This window comes from Oryzias melastigma, linkage group LG16 (assembly GCF_002922805.2).
Source record: "Oryzias melastigma strain HK-1 linkage group LG16, ASM292280v2, whole genome shotgun sequence".
Taxonomy (NCBI): Eukaryota; Metazoa; Chordata; class Actinopteri; order Beloniformes; family Adrianichthyidae; genus Oryzias; species Oryzias melastigma.
The window spans coordinates 11929932-11951004 of NC_050527.1; the positions used below are offsets into that span (position 1 = coordinate 11929932).

The 21073-nt window shown below is 38.2% G+C and overlaps 3 protein-coding genes across 3 annotated transcripts in view; all 3 read left to right on the forward strand.

Moving 5' to 3' along the window:
- The first annotated feature begins 966 nt into the window (after nt 1-966).
- On the forward strand, nt 967-10388 carry gapdhs (glyceraldehyde-3-phosphate dehydrogenase, spermatogenic). Its single transcript, XM_024267351.2, has 11 exons — nt 967-1120; nt 7628-7687; nt 8126-8222; nt 8319-8425; nt 8620-8710; nt 8797-8915; nt 9023-9104; nt 9200-9351; nt 9441-9603; nt 9700-9797; nt 9894-10388. Exons 2-11 carry the CDS (start codon nt 7659-7661, stop codon nt 9961-9963), a joined length of 1008 nt encoding a protein of 335 aa, XP_024123119.1. The 5' UTR covers nt 967-1120; nt 7628-7658; the 3' UTR covers nt 9964-10388.
- Nucleotides 10389-15317: 4929 nt separating this feature from the next.
- Nucleotides 15318-17949, forward strand: LOC112143936 (macrophage mannose receptor 1). The gene is made up of 3 exons (XM_024268182.2): nt 15318-16672; nt 16742-17069; nt 17178-17949. Exons 1-3 carry the CDS (start codon nt 16392-16394, stop codon nt 17379-17381), a joined length of 813 nt encoding a protein of 270 aa, XP_024123950.1. The 5' UTR covers nt 15318-16391; the 3' UTR covers nt 17382-17949.
- Nucleotides 17950-19286: 1337 nt separating this feature from the next.
- The window catches only part of tmem147 (transmembrane protein 147), a 4429-nt gene continuing 2642 nt past the window's right edge, over nt 19287-21073 (forward strand). The window contains exons 1-4 of the mRNA XM_024268397.2: nt 19287-19441; nt 19973-20075; nt 20412-20481; nt 20558-20623. Coding sequence (XP_024124165.1) covers nt 19999-20075; nt 20412-20481; nt 20558-20623 — 213 coding nt within the window. The 5' untranslated portion in view covers nt 19287-19441; nt 19973-19998. The remainder of the gene's footprint in view (nt 19442-19972; nt 20076-20411; nt 20482-20557; nt 20624-21073) is intronic.

A 21073-nucleotide genomic window follows, 5' to 3' on the forward strand; every position in this document is an offset into this window, starting at 1 on the left:
ACCATGGTTTGTGTTTTCTTTACTTGAATAGATTCTAAAAACTCATCTAAAGGTTTGCAGGTTAGTATGCTGTCCAGCAGATGGCGTTGCTGCATGCGGTTTAGATGAGGGGATGCGGGAAAATTGCCACAACTATATTTCAAATACAATATTCAACGGGAGTAAAATATATTTATAGATATACTGTATATGTATGTTATTTATTTTTCATTAGAGAGGAAGTTACTTTTTGTTTATGAATGACGACGTGTGGACTGATGATCATAGGTTAAGAGTCTGGATGGATGATGCAACGTTTCGATATGATTTTTGTCATTCGTGTTTATTGTTTATACTAAAACTTTCAATTTTGAATAGATGAAACTGTACTTAAATAAAGGTAATGGTGTACCCCTTGCAATGTTGATAAATGCTGTCGTTTTATTTTATTATCCAGTTATAACTTAAAAGACAAATTATTGCATAAAAACATCAGTTTTAAGGATCAAACAATGTTTTCATTAAAACATTTGCTATCTTAAAGTCTGAGAGAAAAGAAGGACAAAAAATTTGTGAAATCATCCAAAGCCGGATGTGATGCAGTTTTGGTCAACTTGCAATTGAGGAATTTCCCCTTGCCCCTGAACGCGTCCTCCATCACGTAGGCTTCCTAATGCTGTTGTGACATTGAGGAGGGAGAGAGAGGGAAGCACGAGGATGGCAACTCTCCCGTATAACCTTAAAGAAGAAAGTTTAACAGTTTTTTTAAGGGTGTGACTATACTCGATTGTGCCAGAGATTATGAAATGGTTAAAGCTGCAAAGCCTGTTTCTCATCCATCGGTTGTATTGTGCGCGTGACCATACAGAATAGTACAGTGCATTAGCTTCCGTCCTAATCAATGGTCAGTCATTTCACCATCCTGTGATCCCAAATAACTTATACGAACGTGACAAACTCTTCTATGGCACTCGTTAAGACACTCGTGACTAGTCCCTCGTTCCGAATGGCTCCTCATTGCAAAGGATGATATGACGTCACGTTGCTAGGACGACCAGGCTCCCCGCAGCAAGAGCGAGTATAAAAGCGGAAGGCGGCGCACAACACAGCCCACTCGGACTGAAGAACTATCATCCGTAAGGTAAGATAACATTTTTATAACTGGAATCAAAAAGCTCTTTCAACACCAATGTGTTCTTACTGTCTAAACCTTAAATTCAACGTTTAATTCAACAAAATCGGTTACAAGAGGCTGTTCTTATTAAAACATACATTAGTCTTAAACTGTAAATCGTAAAGAAAAAAAAATGATGCAAATATATCAATTAACAGTAATCAATCAAATGCTATAAAGTCGCAAAATATTTATTTTCAGTTATGGTTAGCTTGTTTAGCCGCGCGCCCTCCTACATGCTAGCTAGCAGGAAGCTAGGCTGGAGGATGGGAGGGGATGCGGCAAAGCCTAGCAGTTTGGAGGCAGGCAGGGGGGATTCTGCGCTACCCTTCAGAGTGGCATCATGTGACGAAAACCGGACATTCTGAAACGATTAAATGTATATTTATGTTTTTCATCAAGCTAACGCGAAATCCTGTTTGTTCATTCAGACGGTGGGATCCATTCATTCGAAGCGATGTAGTCTTCCTCTAAACCAGTGACGTGACTTTGGCAGCTCGTAATTCTGCATCTGCGGAAGTAGATTAGACTCCATGTTGCATAATCTTGTGCAGGAAAAAAACGAAGGGTTATACGGTTCATTCGGTTGCATTTTTGCAAAATATATACACATAGTAAGATTTTTTAAAATGAGAAACGAGCTTAGAAATACTCTAATTAGCTAGTTTATGTCCAAAAATCGCTGCTAACGTGGTGAAACTAAAGGGTGCGTTTGGGTAAATAAAGCTACGTGCCTCCTCTGGTCTTCGTGATGAAGACTTACGTTGTGACGCAAATGTTAAAAAAAAAGAAATAACGAACATATACATTAATAGGAGGCATACATTTTATTAAAAACGAACGCTTCCTCCGGGCAGTGTGAAGGACACGAGCAGCGCAGTGTCGCATGATTTTGCCGCAGTTTGGTTCGAGACTCGACAGACCTGTTGATGCGGTTTGCAAAGAGGTCTGCGTCCTCCAAAATCAGCCGGAGACCCATAACAACGTAAACTTTAATTACCAAACGGGACTATTTCTGTTAGGTTTGTAATATAATCACATTAACACAATATATTAGCTGTGTGGGGGTTTCCTTCACAACATGCAGGTGCGACGGCCTGCTCTGCTAGATGCAGCCATGTCTGACAGATGAAGGTCATCACTGCAGCTGATGAAGGGCACTAAAGGCCCCAAAGAGGTTATGTTTGCCTCAGTTTCCTTCAAATTCAAACGTTTTGAGTCTAGATATTGTGTAGACTTGCTTAGACCCCTGTTAACTCGTTACTAGTTTATCAAAAGAAGGTGAATAGCATCTTCATGCTACATATCAGTGATGCTATGAGCTCAGCTAACTCCTTTGAGTTCCATCACAGTAAATAAAAGCCACATTTTCTTTGCATATGTTGGTAATAAATAGCTTATAAGTTGTATTTTTTTCAATTTGACATTAATGTTATTTAATACGTTGCTTTTATTTTAACTTAGCAATTTATGGCTGCTGTAAGCTAGCCTATTCCTTTTTTACGTTCCTTATTATTCCCAAAAGTAATTGTTGGCTTTGGTGTCTTTATATCATTTTAAATGTGTCTGAATGATCTGATAGTGGTTTGTTCTTATCTACTGCTGTTTGTCATGGGTTTAAAATCAATTTACTATTGAAAAAAGTCAAATAAATATCCATTTGTCTTTTAAATCCAAATTTTAAAAGCAATTTTGTTTATTTTGATATATAGGGATCTTGAAAATTAAGCACTGGAAGCAAACTGATCTGTTAGAATTTATTTAAATCATTTTTAAGTAGGAGTCTGTAGGAAGCTGATTCGCTGTGGTTACCCCTGAAGGGAAAAGCCACAAAGTAAAGAAGATTCTAGCTACTGAGTTCATTTGAATTTCTTTTTTGTTTAATTACTTAAAGTTTTGGCTCCATCATTATTCATATTCACATTTTATGCATTTTAATCTGCTATGAGTAAATATGTATTTCCATTTTTAGTCAGTTTGTTCTCTCAGTAACTTTCAAATTTGACTCATCTTTTCACTTGGATATGACTGTAATGAAGTGTTTTAGATTAACCCACATTTTCCCCTGAACGATGGCAGATATGATTCTAGCCTGAAGGATGAGTGACCCACTCAATTATGCAGCTGCAGCACAACCAGCCACAGTGACTCAGCAGTTTGGCTCTAACATTCACCACATTTAGGAAATGAATCTGTCTACAGGACAGGATGTAGACCTCTGGACTCTAGTCTACCCACAACTCTTTGGTTAAAAATGTTTGTATACATCCTTTATGAAAAAATATTTGATTGTTATCCAATATGTTTTCAAGGTTCACCTTTATTCAGTCAGTATTAATAATATTTTTTTAATAACATTTTTTTTAAATGGCATTCAAAAAAAAGGAAGCCAATACGTAAGCATAAATCAAAGTAAATCCTGATCTTGTGAATTAAAATTGATTTCTTAGGCGTGATCAAAGTAATACACAAGCCTTGTATTGTTTCATTATATTGTAGTAATGCTGCATGTAAATTAAACATCCTGGTTTGTGTGTGGATTTTCAGGAAGTTGAATGGAATTGAGCACAAAGTCATCACAATCAGCTGTAAATCTTGCAGATGTTTTCACCATTTTGGGTTATCATTCAGGTCATGAGGAAACCACTCATAGGCTGTTATGCTTTTGCTTGCAAGAGTCTGACAGACGATGTAATGGTGATGGGCGTTTGATAGACTAGTTCAACTCAGTGTGGTGACATGTCTCATGGTGAGACCTTCAAAAAGGACAAAACAGTCACAGTGCTTCCTCAGCATTTCTGTCACATGATGAGCAGAAGAAAAGTAGCAGGTGTTGCTCATAGAAAACTTTCCTTTAATAGGTTTTGGCGTTACCTAAATGGCAGAACTGACTAAATCAGAAAAGCTTGTGTTTATGCCCCATTGATCCACTGCAGTGGAAAAACACTGGAGAGAACCAGGGTGTGACAGCAGAATAGGAAGCAGGGGGAAGGTGAAGATAGCATGGTGAAAGAAGGGTGGAGGAAGGAGAGAGACTTGCATGTTGGAGAAAGTCAGTGAACTTGATTTCGGTTGTGTCCATTTTGAAATTGTTTCATAAGTGTGAGCCAAGCGAACGGAGAGGAAGCAGCTACGGATTTGCTTTAAAAACAAACTTCCCCTGCAGGAATGTAGGGATTCCTGTCTGAATATGGAGTCTTCTTTACCGCTCTGAATTTACTCCCTTAAAAGGAAATGCCTCAAGTTATTATTGTCCAAACATCCCCGTTGAGTTATTGCAGAATCAGGATGTTCATGCACAAAAAAAAAAAAAAAGTGAAATGCTGTGTCACGATTGCCTCATTCCTCTGGGATTCTAGCTCACAATGCAGCCCATCATCTGTGCATTTCTGATCGACTGGTTATGAGCCGTCCTTCCTTCCCCCTAGCAGTTCACCCCAACCATCGCACTGGGCGTTTGTGCTTAAAAAAATATGGGCCACAGCTCAGGGGGGGAAGGGAGTGCAGTTCAGTTAAATTAAAGGGGCCAGTAGACAAAGAATAGCTGCAAACGGGGCCGGAGGTGCTGCATTTTAATGATCAGGGTAGATTTAGGGGAAGTGTGTGGAATGACTGAATAAAACTCCAGCTTTCAGAGTCTGAAATAAAGAACATTAGCTATTAAAATGAGCCAAAAAAAGTAAATATTTTTGGTTTAAAGCATGTCAAACAAACAGAAATGTCATTTTGCCTCCACCAGACTCATCTACTATGAGATACAAAATTGAAATCTACTAAAGAAGTCATCTTGAATCTTTAGACATATCAAAATCTAAGTACATGCTGTAACGAAAGAGTATTTTCTCTTCATCCTTTCATTTTCCAGAGAGTTACCAGATTGCAGGCTGCAGTTCACCAAATGCTGCCTCTCTACCCTCTTCTGCTCCACTCGGCACAATACTCTCTCTGTGAGCTATGGCATGTGTGTTATCGCTGCCAAAAAGTGTGTGTTGAATGCCCAAACCAAGGGTCTTCAGTTTACACTGAGTTCTGAGGCCACAAAAGACCTGCTCAACTTTTTTATTTTCTAGATGCAGATTTAGAAGCATCTAGAAACTGGCTCTAAGACTGGATGAAAGTATGTTAGTTTGTGTGCAAACATTTGCCTTCCCCTTCACAGGCTGCAATGGTATTATTAGTATAAGCAACATCTCACTGTTATCTGTCTGCAGGCTTTTATTTTGTCTGTCCTTGCTGATTTAGGAGCTGAGTCCCTAAAGCATTTCATTTGCTTTGGATTTGCTTTTGTGGTAACATCGTAAGTAAGGCGAAAGGCATTTTCTAATGTAGTTTGAGGCACTTGCAGGCATCTTTTTATCAAGATGCTTTAAAAATAGTGTGATAATTTTGGGAGGGAAATGATGAATTCCAGTTACACTCTGCAGCTTTTTAACCATCGATCTTCCAACTGTTCCTCCCTTGATCCTACCAGATTCATCCCTCCAACAGTGACAAGGCAGAAGTTTGCTAAATATGTGCAGGGAAATGAGGCCAAAAGAAATTCTCCTGTCTTGCTGCACTTGCCACAGTATGTTAAACCTAATAAAGGTGAAGCAAAGAAGCCAGCTGAGCTTTAGTCTCACTGGTTTTGCCCTTAAATGCCTTCACCATGGCCTGTGGAAATTTCCACCTCCTGTAGAAAAAAGGATCACTCGGGTGTCATTTGTCAGGATGGCAGCCATTTTGTTTTGGAAAGTCAGGGGCAGCTGATGCGTGCAGAGAACACTAACAGAGGGGTCATAGATGGGGAGAAAAGGCAGGGCGGATGGATAGTGAAGGAGGTGAAGGAAGGAGGAGAGGTCAAACCTAGAGGGTCGATGCTGAATGATGTTCTCACTGATATGAAAAGCTGCTGCGGTCATTCTGCTCGGTTATAGATGCTACCCGCAGTAAACAAGATGCCTTTTTCTGAATGGAAAGTACTGGAAACAAGGCAGCACCACCATTTTTTTATCCTAAATCTACGCTAAAGTTTCTATTTATAACCAAATCCGACAGGTGTAACCATTAATCCTGCAATAGATCCCAATGGAGGGATCATATTTGGAATTGAATAATCCACGTAGGTCCACTATTTAAAAGACGGCGGTCCCTAATCTGACTTCCTGTCGGCTATTTCCAGTCTTCCTACAATGCCTTTTACCAGATTGACAGCCTGTTCTCTGGTGAGGAACACGTGCCCACACGCGCTACAGATTAGGAGATTAAAGCCCTTTAAAATGACAACCAGTCAGATCCAAGGGCAATCGGGGTTTACACTCACCTGCTTTGCCTGCACCTGACGCCAATACTCAGACTCTGCCACCGCCAAGCAGCTAAACTGCCTTTTTTCCCATTTTTACGTATCTGTTTTGGCAGCGTGGTTAGAAATCCAGACAGGTCTGGATTAATTCTTTCTCAACGAAGACTCACCAGTCTAAATGTCTAAAGTAATGACACAGATTTAGTGTTTCTTTGCCACAAAAATCATAGATTCTTGAGATTTATTACAAACAGCACAACCTCAGTGCTTTCATCATGTAAGGTCAGAACCCCGCCCTCTGTCATACAAAAGCAATCCTTACGAGCCTCCTGTGAGGAACTTCAGTGAAGGAGGAAGAGGAGGAGCTAGCAGCTGGGAGAGGAAGGCAGAGGCGAAGCCAGGTTGCATAGTTTAGCGTAATGGCCAAGTCCACACATCTACCCAGGTGGCAGACAGGTCCTAGCAGGTCTCAGAAACTTTACAGGCAACTCGCTTTCTATTGCATTGCCTCTGCCATTTTTTTTTCCTCCAGCTTGCCTCCTTGTGACTCAGCACCTCTCTGTGCCACATGCCCATAAAACACACAGTTAGAGGTTCTCCATACAGAGGCTTCACACAGTCACGTCCTCATTTTTGTTTATTCATAGCTCCTGATGAACATCTTTTGTGTTTAAATCACATTTGAACACCACTTTGTGACTCTATGACACATGTTTGACATACCACTTTATAACATGTTTGCATCTAAATGCAGAAGTGGCTGTTTTAAAAAAAATCAGAAACATTTATAACATTAAAACTGGATAAACAACATGAAATAGAAAGCAAAGGATGCCCACTTTAACTTGTATCTAAAGTTTATATTTCAGTTTCTTGTTTAGTTTGATACACCAGTGGTTGCAGTTTTATAGTTCTTTGAATCTTCAGGTTCAACACATTTTCTAGAACTTTAATTATTTAATAGGTGTTCAGTTAAAACCAAACACTAAACTAACTAAATCTCACATAGTTCCTGGTGGCTTAGGTCGGCACCATGAATGGAAGTGGATCCACATCAGCGTGTGAATGTGTGGACGAATGAGGCTGTGACTGTAAAGCACATTTGGGCCTGAATCACCAAAGAAAAGTCATATGAAATACTATAAACATGGTATTTTACCATCTTTCTAATGTAATTGATGTTTTTTTTCCAGAGACCTCCACTCCACCTAAGCTACAGCAGTCATGGCAGACCTCCATGTTGGAATCAATGGGTTAGTTAACACTTTTACTGTTTTAGGCAGGATGTTGATTGATGAGCAGAGAGGCTTGATGAATGCTTCTGAAGAGGAATTAATACACCATTATATGTAAACACTGGAAATTGATTTTTAAAGAGTTAAAAATCTCAGCACCACTTCAGATTAGCTGTTAACTTTTTTGCTTAGTCATGATGATATCAAAAGGATGCATATGTCAATTCAGGTGGTAGTTTTCTGCTGCAGATTGTATGATGTCCTATTGTGATGTAAATAATCATTAATTTTGCCCACACTGCCACCTTGTGGACACATCATTTGGGAACACAAACTGTTTTCACAGATGGTGTCTGAAAAAAATGTGTAGCAGTTCCCAGGGGGCGGTTTGACATTTTGAGAGCGCTTCTCTGCCGTTCCCAAAGTCACTGTTATGTAATCTGTGTCTGTCTGCAGCTTTGGCCGCATTGGCCGCCTGGTCCTGAGGGCCTGCCTCCAGAAAGGCATCAAAGTTGTGGCCATCAACGACCCCTTCATTGACCTGCAGTACATGGTGAGAATTTCCTGATCGCTGAAAAAAGGAGTTTGATATTTACAAACATTCAAACCGTCTTTGTAATGACATAAAGCGTTCCTCTCATGTTTTCAGGTCTATATGTTCAAATATGATTCCACTCATGGACGTTACCACGGAGAAGTGTCCCACGAGGACGGCAAGCTGATCGTCGATGGGAACGCCATCTCTGTCTTCCAAAGGTAAGTCGTGTTGGTTTATTTAGTCCAGACGTTTTCATTTTTAGGTGTTAAAGAGAAGCTGCTTAAAATATTTTAGAGATTTAGGTAGTTGACTAACAGTAGATGGCAGTGATTTCTCTTGGTCTAATCTAAACCCAGACCTCCTCTGGAAGTGGTTTACCGCACATTCAAGGATTTTGCTGTTTCGTTCTTAGCATGAAGCCAGCTGAGATCCCCTGGGGCAGCGCTGGAGCCAAATACGTAGTGGAGTCCACTGGAGTGTTTCTCAGTGTGGAAAAGGCTTCAGTATGTACACAAACACACACTGGTCAGAACACAAACGTTTCCAAAAGTCTCGCCTCTGACTTGTCATCTACCTCTGTCCGGAACAGCTTCACATCCAGGGTGGGGCACAGCGCGTGGTCGTGTCTGCCCCCTCACCCGACGCTCCAATGTTTGTCATGGGAGTCAACGAAGACAAATACGACCCCTCCAGCATGACCATCGTCAGGTAATCTTTTACTTTCTCTTTTAGCTGAACTTGTGTTGTGTATTTTTTAGAAGTAAATAAACAAAATTCATATTTATCTTATGTACATTTTTTTCTCGTGTTTACAGCAATGCTTCCTGTACCACTAACTGCCTGGCCCCCCTGGCTAAAGTCATTCACGATAACTTTGGCATTGAGGAGGCCCTCATGGTAGGTCACCGTAAACCTGTCCCACTCAAGTTCTTACAGAGCGCTTGCTTTTCCTTTGTCCTATTTGATGAGATTGTACCTCTACCCCTCTGCAGACTACAGTCCATGCGTACACAGCCACTCAGAAGACAGTGGACGGTCCCAGCGCCAAGGCCTGGCGTGATGGACGTGGTGCGCACGCAAACATCATTCCAGCTTCCACTGGTGCTGCCAAAGCAGTGGGCAAAGTCATCCCTGCTCTCAACGGGTTTGTCAAACACATGACAATAGATTTGTGATAGATTCCTTTACAGAGGATTTAACTTGGACTAATTTTTGATGTGTTTGTGTCTTTAGAAAGCTGACAGGTATGGCGTTCAGGGTGCCAGTGGCTGATGTGTCTGTGGTGGATCTAACATGCCGCCTGTCCAAGCCCGCATCTTATGGTGAGATTAAGGAGGCCGTTAAGAAGGCTGCGCATGGACCCATGAAGGGTGTGCTGGGATACACTGAAGACCAGGTACGGTTTTTACATGAAGAAGTCACCATCTTCCTGATAAAATGTGATTTTTTTTTGCTGCAAGAGTGTTGAAATGTGGTTTGTTTTGGATTCCAGGTGGTGTCCTCTGATTTCATTGGTGACACTCACTCTTCCATCTTTGATGCTGGAGCAGGCATCTCTCTTAACGACAACTTCGTCAAGCTCATTTCCTGGTGAGTTTTTCCAAGAGTTTTTTCCAAGATACGTTTAAGCTAATTTAAGAAAGTGAGACTAATTTCTTCTTTTCTTTTTTCCGTCTTCCTTTAAAGGTATGACAATGAGTATGGCTACAGCAACCGCGTGGCTGACCTGCTGCTGTACATGCACTCCAAGGAGTAGACACTTCCTGCCCAGAAAGGAAGTTAGGAAAGGGACCACCCCAACCCTCCTCATTACCTCCCTGCTCTTTTACACACCAGCCCACCCATAGCCAAGTCATAGCGTCCCCGCCCTTAGCTCTACTACAGTATATGTAGGCGGCAGCAACAGTGTTTGAATGTTTTGAGTTCATCTGTCTCTTCCTTTTTCATTACGAGGCGACCGGTTGGTAAAAGTGTTTTGTGTCCGTGTGCCCCGTTAAAGCTCCTTCTGCCCCTCTAGATGTTGTTATGACTGAGTTCTGTGGTGACTACTGTATCCATCTCACTGTCGTTGTGTTTTAAAAGCTTATTCACCAGTGGAAGGAGGAAGTTGAAAGGCAGGCCTTGTGTGATCCTGCTTTAAAGTTTAACGAGACCAAGAAATAAAGTTTGAAAAAACCTCAAGATGACTCTGTTTTTTCATGATTAAACAGCCTTTAGTTAATTGGAAAATGTCCATTTTATAGTGTTACAGTTAAAGACAATATATACGCTTAAATAAAACTAGAAATGTGACATGTTTACAAAACCATACAGAAAGCGACTGATAGCTGACGCAGAAGAAAGCTTTGTTACCATCCTCTTTTCTCCCACCTTAATCCTAAAGATGAAGCTGGCCCTCCTGACCAGCTCCTTCAGCCTCCTGTCTGCTGCTGAAATTCTCCAGGAGATTCAATAAAAATGGCCACGAGAGTCATAACATGTTTTAGAAATGGTACTTGACTACAAAAAACCCATAACCCAAAGACTGCTCTGCTCCTTCCTGTATCAGTGTTATGTGACCAGTTTTTATTCAACCAGGTATGAATCCACTCTGTCAGTGTTTTTCCCAGGATGTTCAGCAGTAGCAGAGTGTAAAAGTCCATCACCAGCTGTTTAGTTTTCTCTGCAATATTCTGGTATAATGCCTATAGATCACAGCATTTCTAATAGAGATCTACTAATGGATTAGATTTTGAGACTTTGAAGCCATCTAGTGGTTTGTTGTTGTACTGCAGAAAAAAGTCAGACATGTAATTAGACCAATAATGATGGAGATATTAATGTTAAAAGAAACTAGAAAATGTTTTTGCTCCTGCTTTGAGACATAAATCCTACCTGTAATAGCTATAACCTCAGACAAACAATACATAGTGATTTACACACAAAAAAGAAAATCTGTCTGCAACAGACACCTGGGTAATTTACACCTCAATACTACATTTTTAAATCTCACTTAGTCTTTTTTGAGGAACTTTATGTACATTTAATTACAATAATTTAACAGTTTGAGAGAAAAGCATGAACCATGTTGTAAAGAAAACATATTTCTGATTTTTATTTTATTTAATTATTATTATTTTCATTTACATGCCAAAATACCCTGGATTTAAAGCAGAATATCTCATTTTAATGAGAAAAAATGACACTGAAGTGAGCTGACTGCACCATAATGATGATCTGGTTGCAATATCAATTGCATTCAAATGACAGACATCTAATGTTTAAACTATATTTGCAACTATTACCTCATAATGTTTAGAAAGGGAGTTATCCATGTTTGTCTTTATTCTGACTGAAATCAGGAAAAGTTATTCGTTTTATCACATTTTTAATGTTTAACCAGCTAGCTTGTTATTTATGTACAAAATCACAGAATTTACTCAAATTTGATGGATCTTTCTAACCTTTCAAGGTGATTTTCCTCACTCAAAAAGTCCGACTTTCTAATTTTAGTCTAATTTTTTTAGTATTTGCATTATATTTCATTTATGCATATGTTTTAAGCAGTTTTCTGCTGGCACAGTTTTCAGTGCAGGTCGGGGGCTGTATCCTGCTCTGGTCTGTATGACCGGAACAGGAGCTTAGTTTGCACAGTCAGCAGTGAGTCGGACCTGTTTCTGGTACAAGTTGGACTCCGGCAGAGCTGCCCTTCATCACTGTTTCTGTTCATAGTCTTTATGGACAGAATTTCTAGCCGTAGCCAGGGCCCGGAGGGGATCTGGTTCATCGAGCCAGGACCTCTAACATACATTGGAGAGGTTTGCAGCCGAATGTGAAGCGGCTGGGATGAGGGTCATCACCGCTAAGTCTGAGCCCATGGTTCTCAACCGGGGAAAGTAGTTTGCCCTCTCTGTGTGTGGGGGGAGAGCGCCTGCCCTCCGTTGTGGCAAAGAGAGAGCTGAGCCAGAAAGCAAAGCTCTCAGCTGAAGCTGGTGGCTCATCGTTATTTTGGTTTTCAGAGAATGACTCTCTGCTCTCAGATGTTACAACAGAAGAATGAACAGAAACATTTTCAGAGAGTTTCAGAGTTGATCTGTGAACAGGTGAGCCAATAAATTAAGATGAAATTTGTCACCTCTTGGCCCTCAGTGACGGACTGAGCTGAAACATGCTCTGAAATGCTCTCAGATGTATTGTCTCACATGTCTCTGTGTGTTTACTCATAGATGTTTCTGGCATCAGATTTCCCACAATGTATCTGTTCGCACTATTAAATATCAAAGGTTTCAGCTCACGCATGATACAAGGGGCCTGAATAGCGAATCTGGTCGACATTCCTCATCTGTTAAATCAGTGAATGTCAGCATTACAGCAGTTCTTCCAGCAGAGGACACACTTTCTTTACTCATTGTAAATTAGGGCTACCACAAACAATTATTTTTATATCGCTGATGGTTTATTTTTTATCGACAAATCGGGTCATGCGTGAACTGGATGTATGACAAACATCTTAACCATCATTAGCTTTAAACTTGAAGTGTTTAAGCTATATGCTCACTAAAGATAAAGAAAATGAAGAAGATAGTTCACAAACCTTTAATGAATCATGCAACTTTTTTTCCTTAATTTGTTTATGACATTAAAACAAGACTTAAATTAATTTGACAATCTGAATTAACAGGAAAAAAAAAGAAAAGCCTGTAATTATTTTTTTTGAAAGTCTTGGGATTAATCACAATATGTATCGTACCGTGAGATATGTATCGGAATACGTATCATATCTCCAACCAATAAACACCTTTAGTAAATAATCCTACTACAGTCAGCAGCCAGGAGAGCCTGCACTGACCTGCCTACATGCCCACCTAATGTAACCTTAACAGAAAGTTCACTGTCCTTTTCAGTGAGTTATGTTGACAAAGATTCTACACTAACCTGTTACCATTGTCCAAGATACGTAAAGAGCAACATCATATTGGTATTTGTCAGTAAACAATGACACAGCTTAGCAGATACAGTAAAATTACCATAAAAGGCTTCATTTTGATCTGATTGTAAAGGGTAAAAAAAACTCTGATTATAAGCCCCAGGTCGTGGTATTAATGTTTTTATACAAAGTGCAACAGATGAATGACATTTCAAACTTTTCTATAAATAAATGCATAATTAGGAAACACAATGCATACCTGATGCTTGGTTGTGGTTTTATTCACACAGACTAAGATTTACACAAACGGTCCACTTTTTATAAACAGTTTTGGTGTGGATTCGACATTGCCATCTATTCTTGTTGTGTATAGGCCGGTCCCTACCTGAGGCGGTGCAACATGGCTGGAGTGGACTGGGAACGGTGTAAGTTACAAGATTAGCCATAAAGTTCACTATTGAGAATATACTCCAATTTGGCTGATAGCGGTCAGCAGACCACCTCTGGCCTATATAGCTCATTGATGCTATTCATTTAACTCATGCTAGTGGTTAGTCAGTTAAATAGCGTCTGCGTTCATGCAGAGCTTACTGGTCTATGTAGAGTTGGATGAAGTTGGTTGTTGTTGAGTCCGTCTATAATCCTTTTATTCGCATGTTCTGCAAACCGCAAACTGTTTTTTTTTTTTGACAACCTTATAACTTTTATACCACAACGTAAGAGCACTGGCAAACTCTGGTTTTAATTAATAGAGTAATGTTTTTTCTGCAGTTTGATTGGTTGGATTGTCAGCTTAAACCAATGTGGGCCTAATTTGATTGGACGTTGTGCAGCAGATGCCAGATCAAGTCTCGAGTAACTGCTGTGAAACTCCATGTTGACTTTTAAGTAATAAAATTCATGACTGGAGTCTGACACAAGTCCAAGTCATGTGACTTGAGACCACACCTCTGTTAAAGAGTCACCGTCTTCCTGAAAAAATGTAAATTTTTGTTGCAAGAATTTTCTACAAATCTAAAATGTTTTTATTCCAGGTGGTGTCCTCTGATTTTATTGATAATATTCACTCTGGAGGAGGCTTCTCTCTCAATGACAACTTCGTCAAGCTCATTTCCTGATGAGTTTTTCAAAGACTTTTTCAAAAGACATACATGAGATGTTGTGCACCTATGCAGATGCAAACTGTGAGTTGTTAATTTTATATGTACCGCAGTGGCATTAATTTGTCTTTATATATTTATAAAATTAATACAAGTCCTGTAGATATCTGGAAATTATACCTGAGGGTTGGGCTGACTTGTACTGATCCACAGTTCTTTTACTGATCTCGGACTTGATTTGTTTGGATTTTCCTATGAGGTCATGCAACAACGCCTTTGCATTTGAAGTCGTTCCTTCAAACACATGCACCGATGTGTCTGCGTCAAAGCAAAACTGTGTAAGGTGGCTCTCCATGATTGTAAAACCCAAGCACAAATTCAGAGTAACGGGGTTTGAAAACAGCGCTTTGAATCTTTAAATACGGCAGATGAGTAAAGATAGAACCAAAATAAACCAAGTCTTTGTTCAGGATTCAAATGTGGTCATTTACCTGTAGTCTGATTTCTACATCTGAACCTAAATGCTGATTTGAATGAACATTTGAATCAAAACCGGAGAACAACTTGTTTTTCTTTTGGTTTTCTTTGTCCGTGTCATCTTTTAGTTTAAAGTATGAAGACGTCTTTACTGGAAGACAAAATATCAGTTCAGATTCATTTTTTCTCATTTTTATAATGCAAAGAAAGTCAAAATACTCAGGGAATATTGAACTGTTTTTATTTTTTTTTTTATTTTTGTGAAAAGTGATTATTGATAAGTGGTCATTTGCTACAGCAACATGACTTGACATAAACTTGATTCTACTTTAAAGAAAGTCTTGGGTCAGGAGATTCTAGAATATGCAAGGACTAACATAGGGGTGGGCTAAGTATTTTAACTGGCTCCTCAAAGTGGTCCTCCTAATGGTGGTAATCCTTAGTAGTATTTTACAGTATTTTCCCTGCAGTTTTGATGTCTCCCCATTGAGAGCACACACCACAAATAAATTGACCTTTGTCAAATTACAGAGAGTTAATCTTCATTCATGTGGTGTTGGAAGATTTGTTGTTTTTCTGATGTTCATGGGTATTTTCTGAATCATTTTTTAGATAATTCCAACACCACATAAACACAACATTTCTCTAAGTTTGGATTTTTTCCTGAGTGACATCATCCCAATGGGCACTAAATTGAGAACAAAATCCACAGTTTTTAACTGAAAAAAAAACCATTCTGTTTAAAAATAATGTATTTCCATTTTTTTCAACAAAAATGAAAGCACATTTTTGTCCAGATTCTATGTTATTTCTTTCTTTAATGATGTGGTCTACCAAAACACTGCACACATCTGCTTCTGCTCCATGTCTTTTTGCCAAATTTTAGAACCCTTTGTGGCCCACAAGTCAAAGTTTTCCCACCACTAGGCTAACACAAAGCTCAACAACTTTCTACTGTCTTTCTTAAAAAAAAAGTTGGATAGACAATTTGTTTTTGTTTTTTTTTTTGTTTTTTTTTTACACGTTATTCTATACTTAAAATGTCCTTTCTATTGTAAAATAAACAATGAATCGTTAAATAAAAATGAATGTTTTTGTGGAAATCATAGACACACTTGACAGGTGCAGCTAATTAGTTGATTATTTAATTATCAACAGGTGTGTCTGTGAAAAGGTTAGGACAAGAAAGAAAAAAAAAGATAGAAATCTGTTTTATTTTTGCTTCTACTGTGATTATTTGTTCAAGTGTGTTGTTGATTTAAGTTTGAACTTTTTTGTTCAGTTGAAGACTTGAGAAAGCCCAGATAGTTTTAATGTATTAACTGGATTTGTTATACTGTTCTGCTTTTGAGCAGGTAAATAAAATGGGTTTTCTTGAAGGTATAAGTAACATTTTTGGGAAAAAAGGACTAAGTTGAGAGGTTTCTTAATGGAAAATTGGACATTGAGATCCATCATTTTTTTTCGTTTTATTTCCTGTAATTACATCTTCTTATTTAAAGAAATCAACATTTTTTTTAACAAATAAGGAGTATATCACAGTATATCCCTCCTCAGATCAGCAGCACTTGTGGAGAGCTGCCGCTGGTCAGGTGGATGTGGTGAGGTGTGTCCATCTGTTACTGACTTGTCTGCTGCTATAAAAGCACAGAGGTGACTCTTCTACAGCCACATTTTATCTCAGGTTATGACACAATTAAAATGGAGAAAAAGAGCAGCCCAGGACTCATTCTCTGTTATTTTCTGGCATCTGTGCTCCACTTGGAAGCAAAATTAGAAGTAATAGTTTACTTACAGAAAACTGGACAGAGCTGGGACGATGCAAGGCAAGACTGCCAACAGAATCACGTTGATATGGCTACCTGGAACACTGTAAATCTGGACGACGTCGCTGAGTGGCTTGAAGAAAACGATTATTCTGCTGTCTGGATAGGTCTACATCAAGATTCTCAGGATTTTGGTTGGAGGTGGATTAATGTAAGGTAAGTATCTTGGCATTATAGCGTTTAAAATTACTCATAAGACGCTCAGGATCTTTTTTTTTGTCTCAGAACTGGTGTAGGTCTCACAGGTGATGATGTCACACAGAGTGAAAACTGGTCAAACACGCTGGATGTTGGAGAGCTGCTTCTTGGAAAGTGCGGCGCTTTACTTTCGAACTCTAAAAAATGGGACAATAAAGTGTGTTCCTCAGACCTTCCTTATATCTGTTTTGACGATAATCTGCTGTTGATAACTGAGAACAAAACTTGGGAGGATGCTCTGAACCACTGCAGGAGCTTGTCAACATCATCTTTAAAGTATGACCTCCTGAGTTTGTCGACGTTGCAAAGTCAGGGCTACATCAGAGACAGGATCTACAAAGCCACCACCGATCAGGTTGGAGTTCATTCACTTACCCTAAAAAAAAAATAAAAAACATAAAATCAAATTTCAACTTTATTGCTTTTTACTGCAATGTGTATAACTCCTTTGTGTGCTTGTCAGGTTTGGGTAGGTCTACGTTTCTTGGGAGACAATTGGTTTTGGTCGGATGGCAGCACAGTCAGCGAACAGGACATGCTGTCAAAGTGCCCGGCCCAGTGGAAATTCTGCGGGGCTGTCTCCAAAAACGGCACAGACGAATGGATGACCAGGGACTGCTCTGAGAGAAGAAATTTCATCTGTGCTAGCACTGAAGTAGAGAACTGAACCTCCCCTGAAACACATGAACTAGACGACTGGTTATCAAAGCGTCTGTGCAACGGGAAGTTCTTTAGAAGTCGTAATGGAAGGCATAATAATGAAAATCATTTATTATTTGGAAATATTTATTTACCATTTTGAGTGTGAATCATGTCTGTTAGTTGCTGATTAGTAAAGATTAGTGACTCTGTTTGAGCCAGCTTTCAATTAGAAATGTGGTCAACTTTAATCTACGAGAACGTAAAAAAAAAACAACCTGTGTCATGACATTTGAATAAGGCATTAATGCGATTTACTTTTTGTTTTCTTAAGAAAGAGGCAAACAAATTAGCTTGGTTAAACAAACGCACAAATGGCATTTAAATGAAACTTAGGTAAGACTAGTTTCCTTACAGATACAATATGTATGTGGTTTTAGAAGACAGAACATTTCTTTAAAACCTATTTTGTTATTTCTTTTTAAATTGTTTTGATTTACTTAACCACATTTGGCACATTGTAATATAAAGTCCTCATTTTTTTGTAATGTGATAAAATTGTATATTTGAATTAAATCACAAAAAGTGTTTTCCTCATATTTTATGAAATTCAATTGTGATAGTGTGATATACAACTACATTAGTGTCTTTAATCCAACATCCACATAGCTTTTTACCAGGATTGTCTAGAGACAGGTTAATAATTTAAAATGAATAAATAAACAAATAAAAATAAATCAAATTTACAGTTTAATTATACACAAGAAGTCAAGAAAAACAGATAGCCTTGCTGTATGTGTGGGCTTTCATTACAACTATCTTGTGCCCATGCCTATATCTGGCCTTGCTTCAGTTTTAGTATCACCATACGTAATCTTCCTTATCTTCTTTAGATTGTGCTTAGTCTACAGAAGAATCAGAAGCTCTTAATTGATAAAACACCTGAAAATATGGGGATCTGCTGGCTGAGAGGACACAGCCGATGCTAGAAGAGCAGTAAGTTGCAAGAAAACAACAGGAACTCTTGTTCCAGTACTTGGGGTATTATTAAGTTACAGATATTTTACTTATATCTATTACCTTTTAAGTCAAAGTATTTAGGTTTTAATATTTCTTTGAATCCTAAAATAAAACCTCATCAAACACATTCTTAAGAAAATTGTGCTATCACAGGGCTGTCTGCCAGGCTGATGGGTATGATAGTGCTCTGACAGATGCTGCTTGGGCCCCCAGTCCAGGAACATCTGACAGAAAACCAGGTAATACCAGTACTGCTGTCAATAACCATTTCAGAGCCAGACTGTCTGTCAGATCCACCCGCTGCATTGACAGCTGACTTTCCTGTGCGTAAGTCTTGTAGGAAACTAGCAGACCAGCCAGCATCTCTAAAGCAGCTTCTTGACATCAGCGACGTATTATATGTCTGCCTTGCAGCCTTTTTCTCCAGCAACCACAAACGGGTCCCCTGACTTTGATGCCTCACCAGTCACCTATTGGGAATCTGTTGCCTTTTTGCCAAAAGATATTGTTGATTATGGCATTGGAGACTAAACCAAATCTCGGTAATTTTGGTTTAATGGTTAAATTGTTTTCTCTGGTGCTTGAATTAAATGTTTTTTTTATTTTTTATTATTAGCATTATTTTAAGAATTTAAAAAAATATATTTATTTATTTTCGTGCTTGGTAAGAACAAAAAAACAGTTAAAAGAAAGTTGCTGTGTCATTTATTCCAGATGGTAAGATAATTGAAAGGATTGTATAATTCTATCCTACATTCCATCAATAATTAAAAGTCTCTGATCACAAGAAATCAAGTAAAATATTTCTTTAATTATTTTTTAAAATTATAGAAAACTTGAAATCTATTTGGACACTGTAATTTTTAGCAAAAATGAACAAATAAATAAATAAATACAGCTTAAATTGGGTCACACGTATAACAGCGATGAAAAGCATTCCTTGCGGAACATTTTGTTCGGTCACCGTTGGTTGTCGGACACATTTCAAAGTAGGACCAAACTCGTTTCCGTTCGCTGTCAAGTGTAGAGACGAGGCAGCGAGTTTTACCATTTTTGACCCTCGGCGCTGTAAGTTATTATTTTATGTTTGTTAATTTCAAATCTGTGTCACAGAGATCCACTGCTTGTTTAAGTAAAATAACTTTTATTATAATTTTCTCCGTGTGGTGAAAAATAAGAAAGAAAACCGTGCTAGCTCTTTCTGTCTGTGTTAGCATCAATGCTTATCCTTCTAATCTTAAGTCTAGGTTATTTTAATTCATTGGTTACTTTTCTTCTTCTTTTGATACAGTTAGACATTTACGAAGATGAATGATATTCTGACACATATTTATCAAACCTTAAATTCAACATTTTACAATCACTTTAATACATATTAATCTAACAGCTTAAAGCTTTTTATTTCTGTCATCCATTTGTCTTTTGTGTTGCTTTTTCTTTTCTTCTTTTAATAACGGAAAAATAACATCCTTGTAGAACTGCACATCACTGCTCTTTTCATTTAAGGCAATTATTCTACAAAATGTGTTTAAGTAGTTTAATTAAATTGGTAACTTGGACTTGGTAAAATAAATATTATTTTTTTCTTCATCTTTACAGAGATCTGAGTTTTGTGACCAGACATCATGACACTTTTTCACTTTGGAAACTGCTTTGCCTTGGCCTACTTTCCATACTTTATAACATACAAATGCAGTGGCCTGTGAGTATAATTGAAATACTATGTGATCACACATAGATTTTTTTCCAGCAAAGAAAATATTCAGTTATAAATGAAGGATCAATGTGTTTTATTTGTTACTTGTTTAATGGCAGCCCTGCAGTAACATATGGCTGTGAGCTGTACATTCTTTAGTAATAATCTTCTTAGCATTCTCAGGTTTTGGGAGACAGTTTATGTAATCCCCTTAGATTTGTTTTGTGTTGATCATTAAGTAAACCCTTCATTTAGATAATTTTGGTGCATTTTTGTGCTTAATTTTCCAAACAACATGTCATGAACAAAATATAACTCTGAGTTTATGTGTTAAATGCTTAGCTCAGAGTATAACGCCTTCTGGAGATGCGTCCAAGCTGGTGCAACTTACTTGTTTGTCCAACTCTGCAAAGTAAGATTTCACTCAAAAATACAAAATGATTATAAATGTCTGTTCTGGGATAATAAATGTTTTTGCTGTTTTATAGATGCTTTTTCTTGCTACATTTTTTCCTACTTGGGAAGGAGGAGCAGGAGTTTATGACTTTGTCGGGGTATGTCTTTCTCTTTGTTTTGAATTATTTTTTATTCATAGTTTTCTTTTTTTATTAGTTCTTCTGATTTCAGTTTTAAATGAAGATATTTACTTCTTTTTTTATGCATGCTTAAAATACTTTTGCTGGTAATGCCCGAGGAGATCTTTGTATCTTGAGAACATGATTGATTTTTCAGAACCTTTTAAAACATGAATGATGACAAACCACAACTGCATGTATTGCAGGAGTGAAGCTGTGATGAGGAAGAATACATAATAAATCTTTATTTATTTATTTATTTTTTAGAAAGCATTGAAACAAAAACATCATGAATATTAAAGGAGGAAGGGATGGTAGAGATTAATTTGAACAGATGGTGGGATCTAGATGTAGCAACTATATTGCTAATTTTTTGTGTTAAAGGTCTGGTTGTCTGGGCTAGTAGTCAAAAGATTCTAAAATCGTCTC

Excerpts from the sequence above, each read along its gene's own strand:
- gapdhs (XM_024267351.2), top strand. The coding sequence starts at position 7,659 with ATGGCAGACCTCCATGTTGGAATCAATGG. Across the intron at positions 8,916-9,022 it reads TCCAGCATGACCATCGTCAG|CAATGCTTCCTGTACCACTA; the intron begins GTAATCTTTTAC and ends TCGTGTTTACAG. Across the intron at positions 9,352-9,440 it reads GTCATCCCTGCTCTCAACGG|AAAGCTGACAGGTATGGCGT; the intron begins GTTTGTCAAACA and ends TTGTGTCTTTAG.
- LOC112143936 (XM_024268182.2), top strand. The coding sequence starts at position 16,392 with ATGGAGAAAAAGAGCAGCCCAGGACTCATTCTCTGTTATTTTCTGGCA. Across the intron at positions 16,673-16,741 it reads TGGAGGTGGATTAATGTAAG|AACTGGTGTAGGTCTCACAG; the intron begins GTAAGTATCTTG and ends TTTTTGTCTCAG. Across the intron at positions 17,070-17,177 it reads ACAAAGCCACCACCGATCAG|GTTTGGGTAGGTCTACGTTT; the intron begins GTTGGAGTTCAT and ends TGTGCTTGTCAG.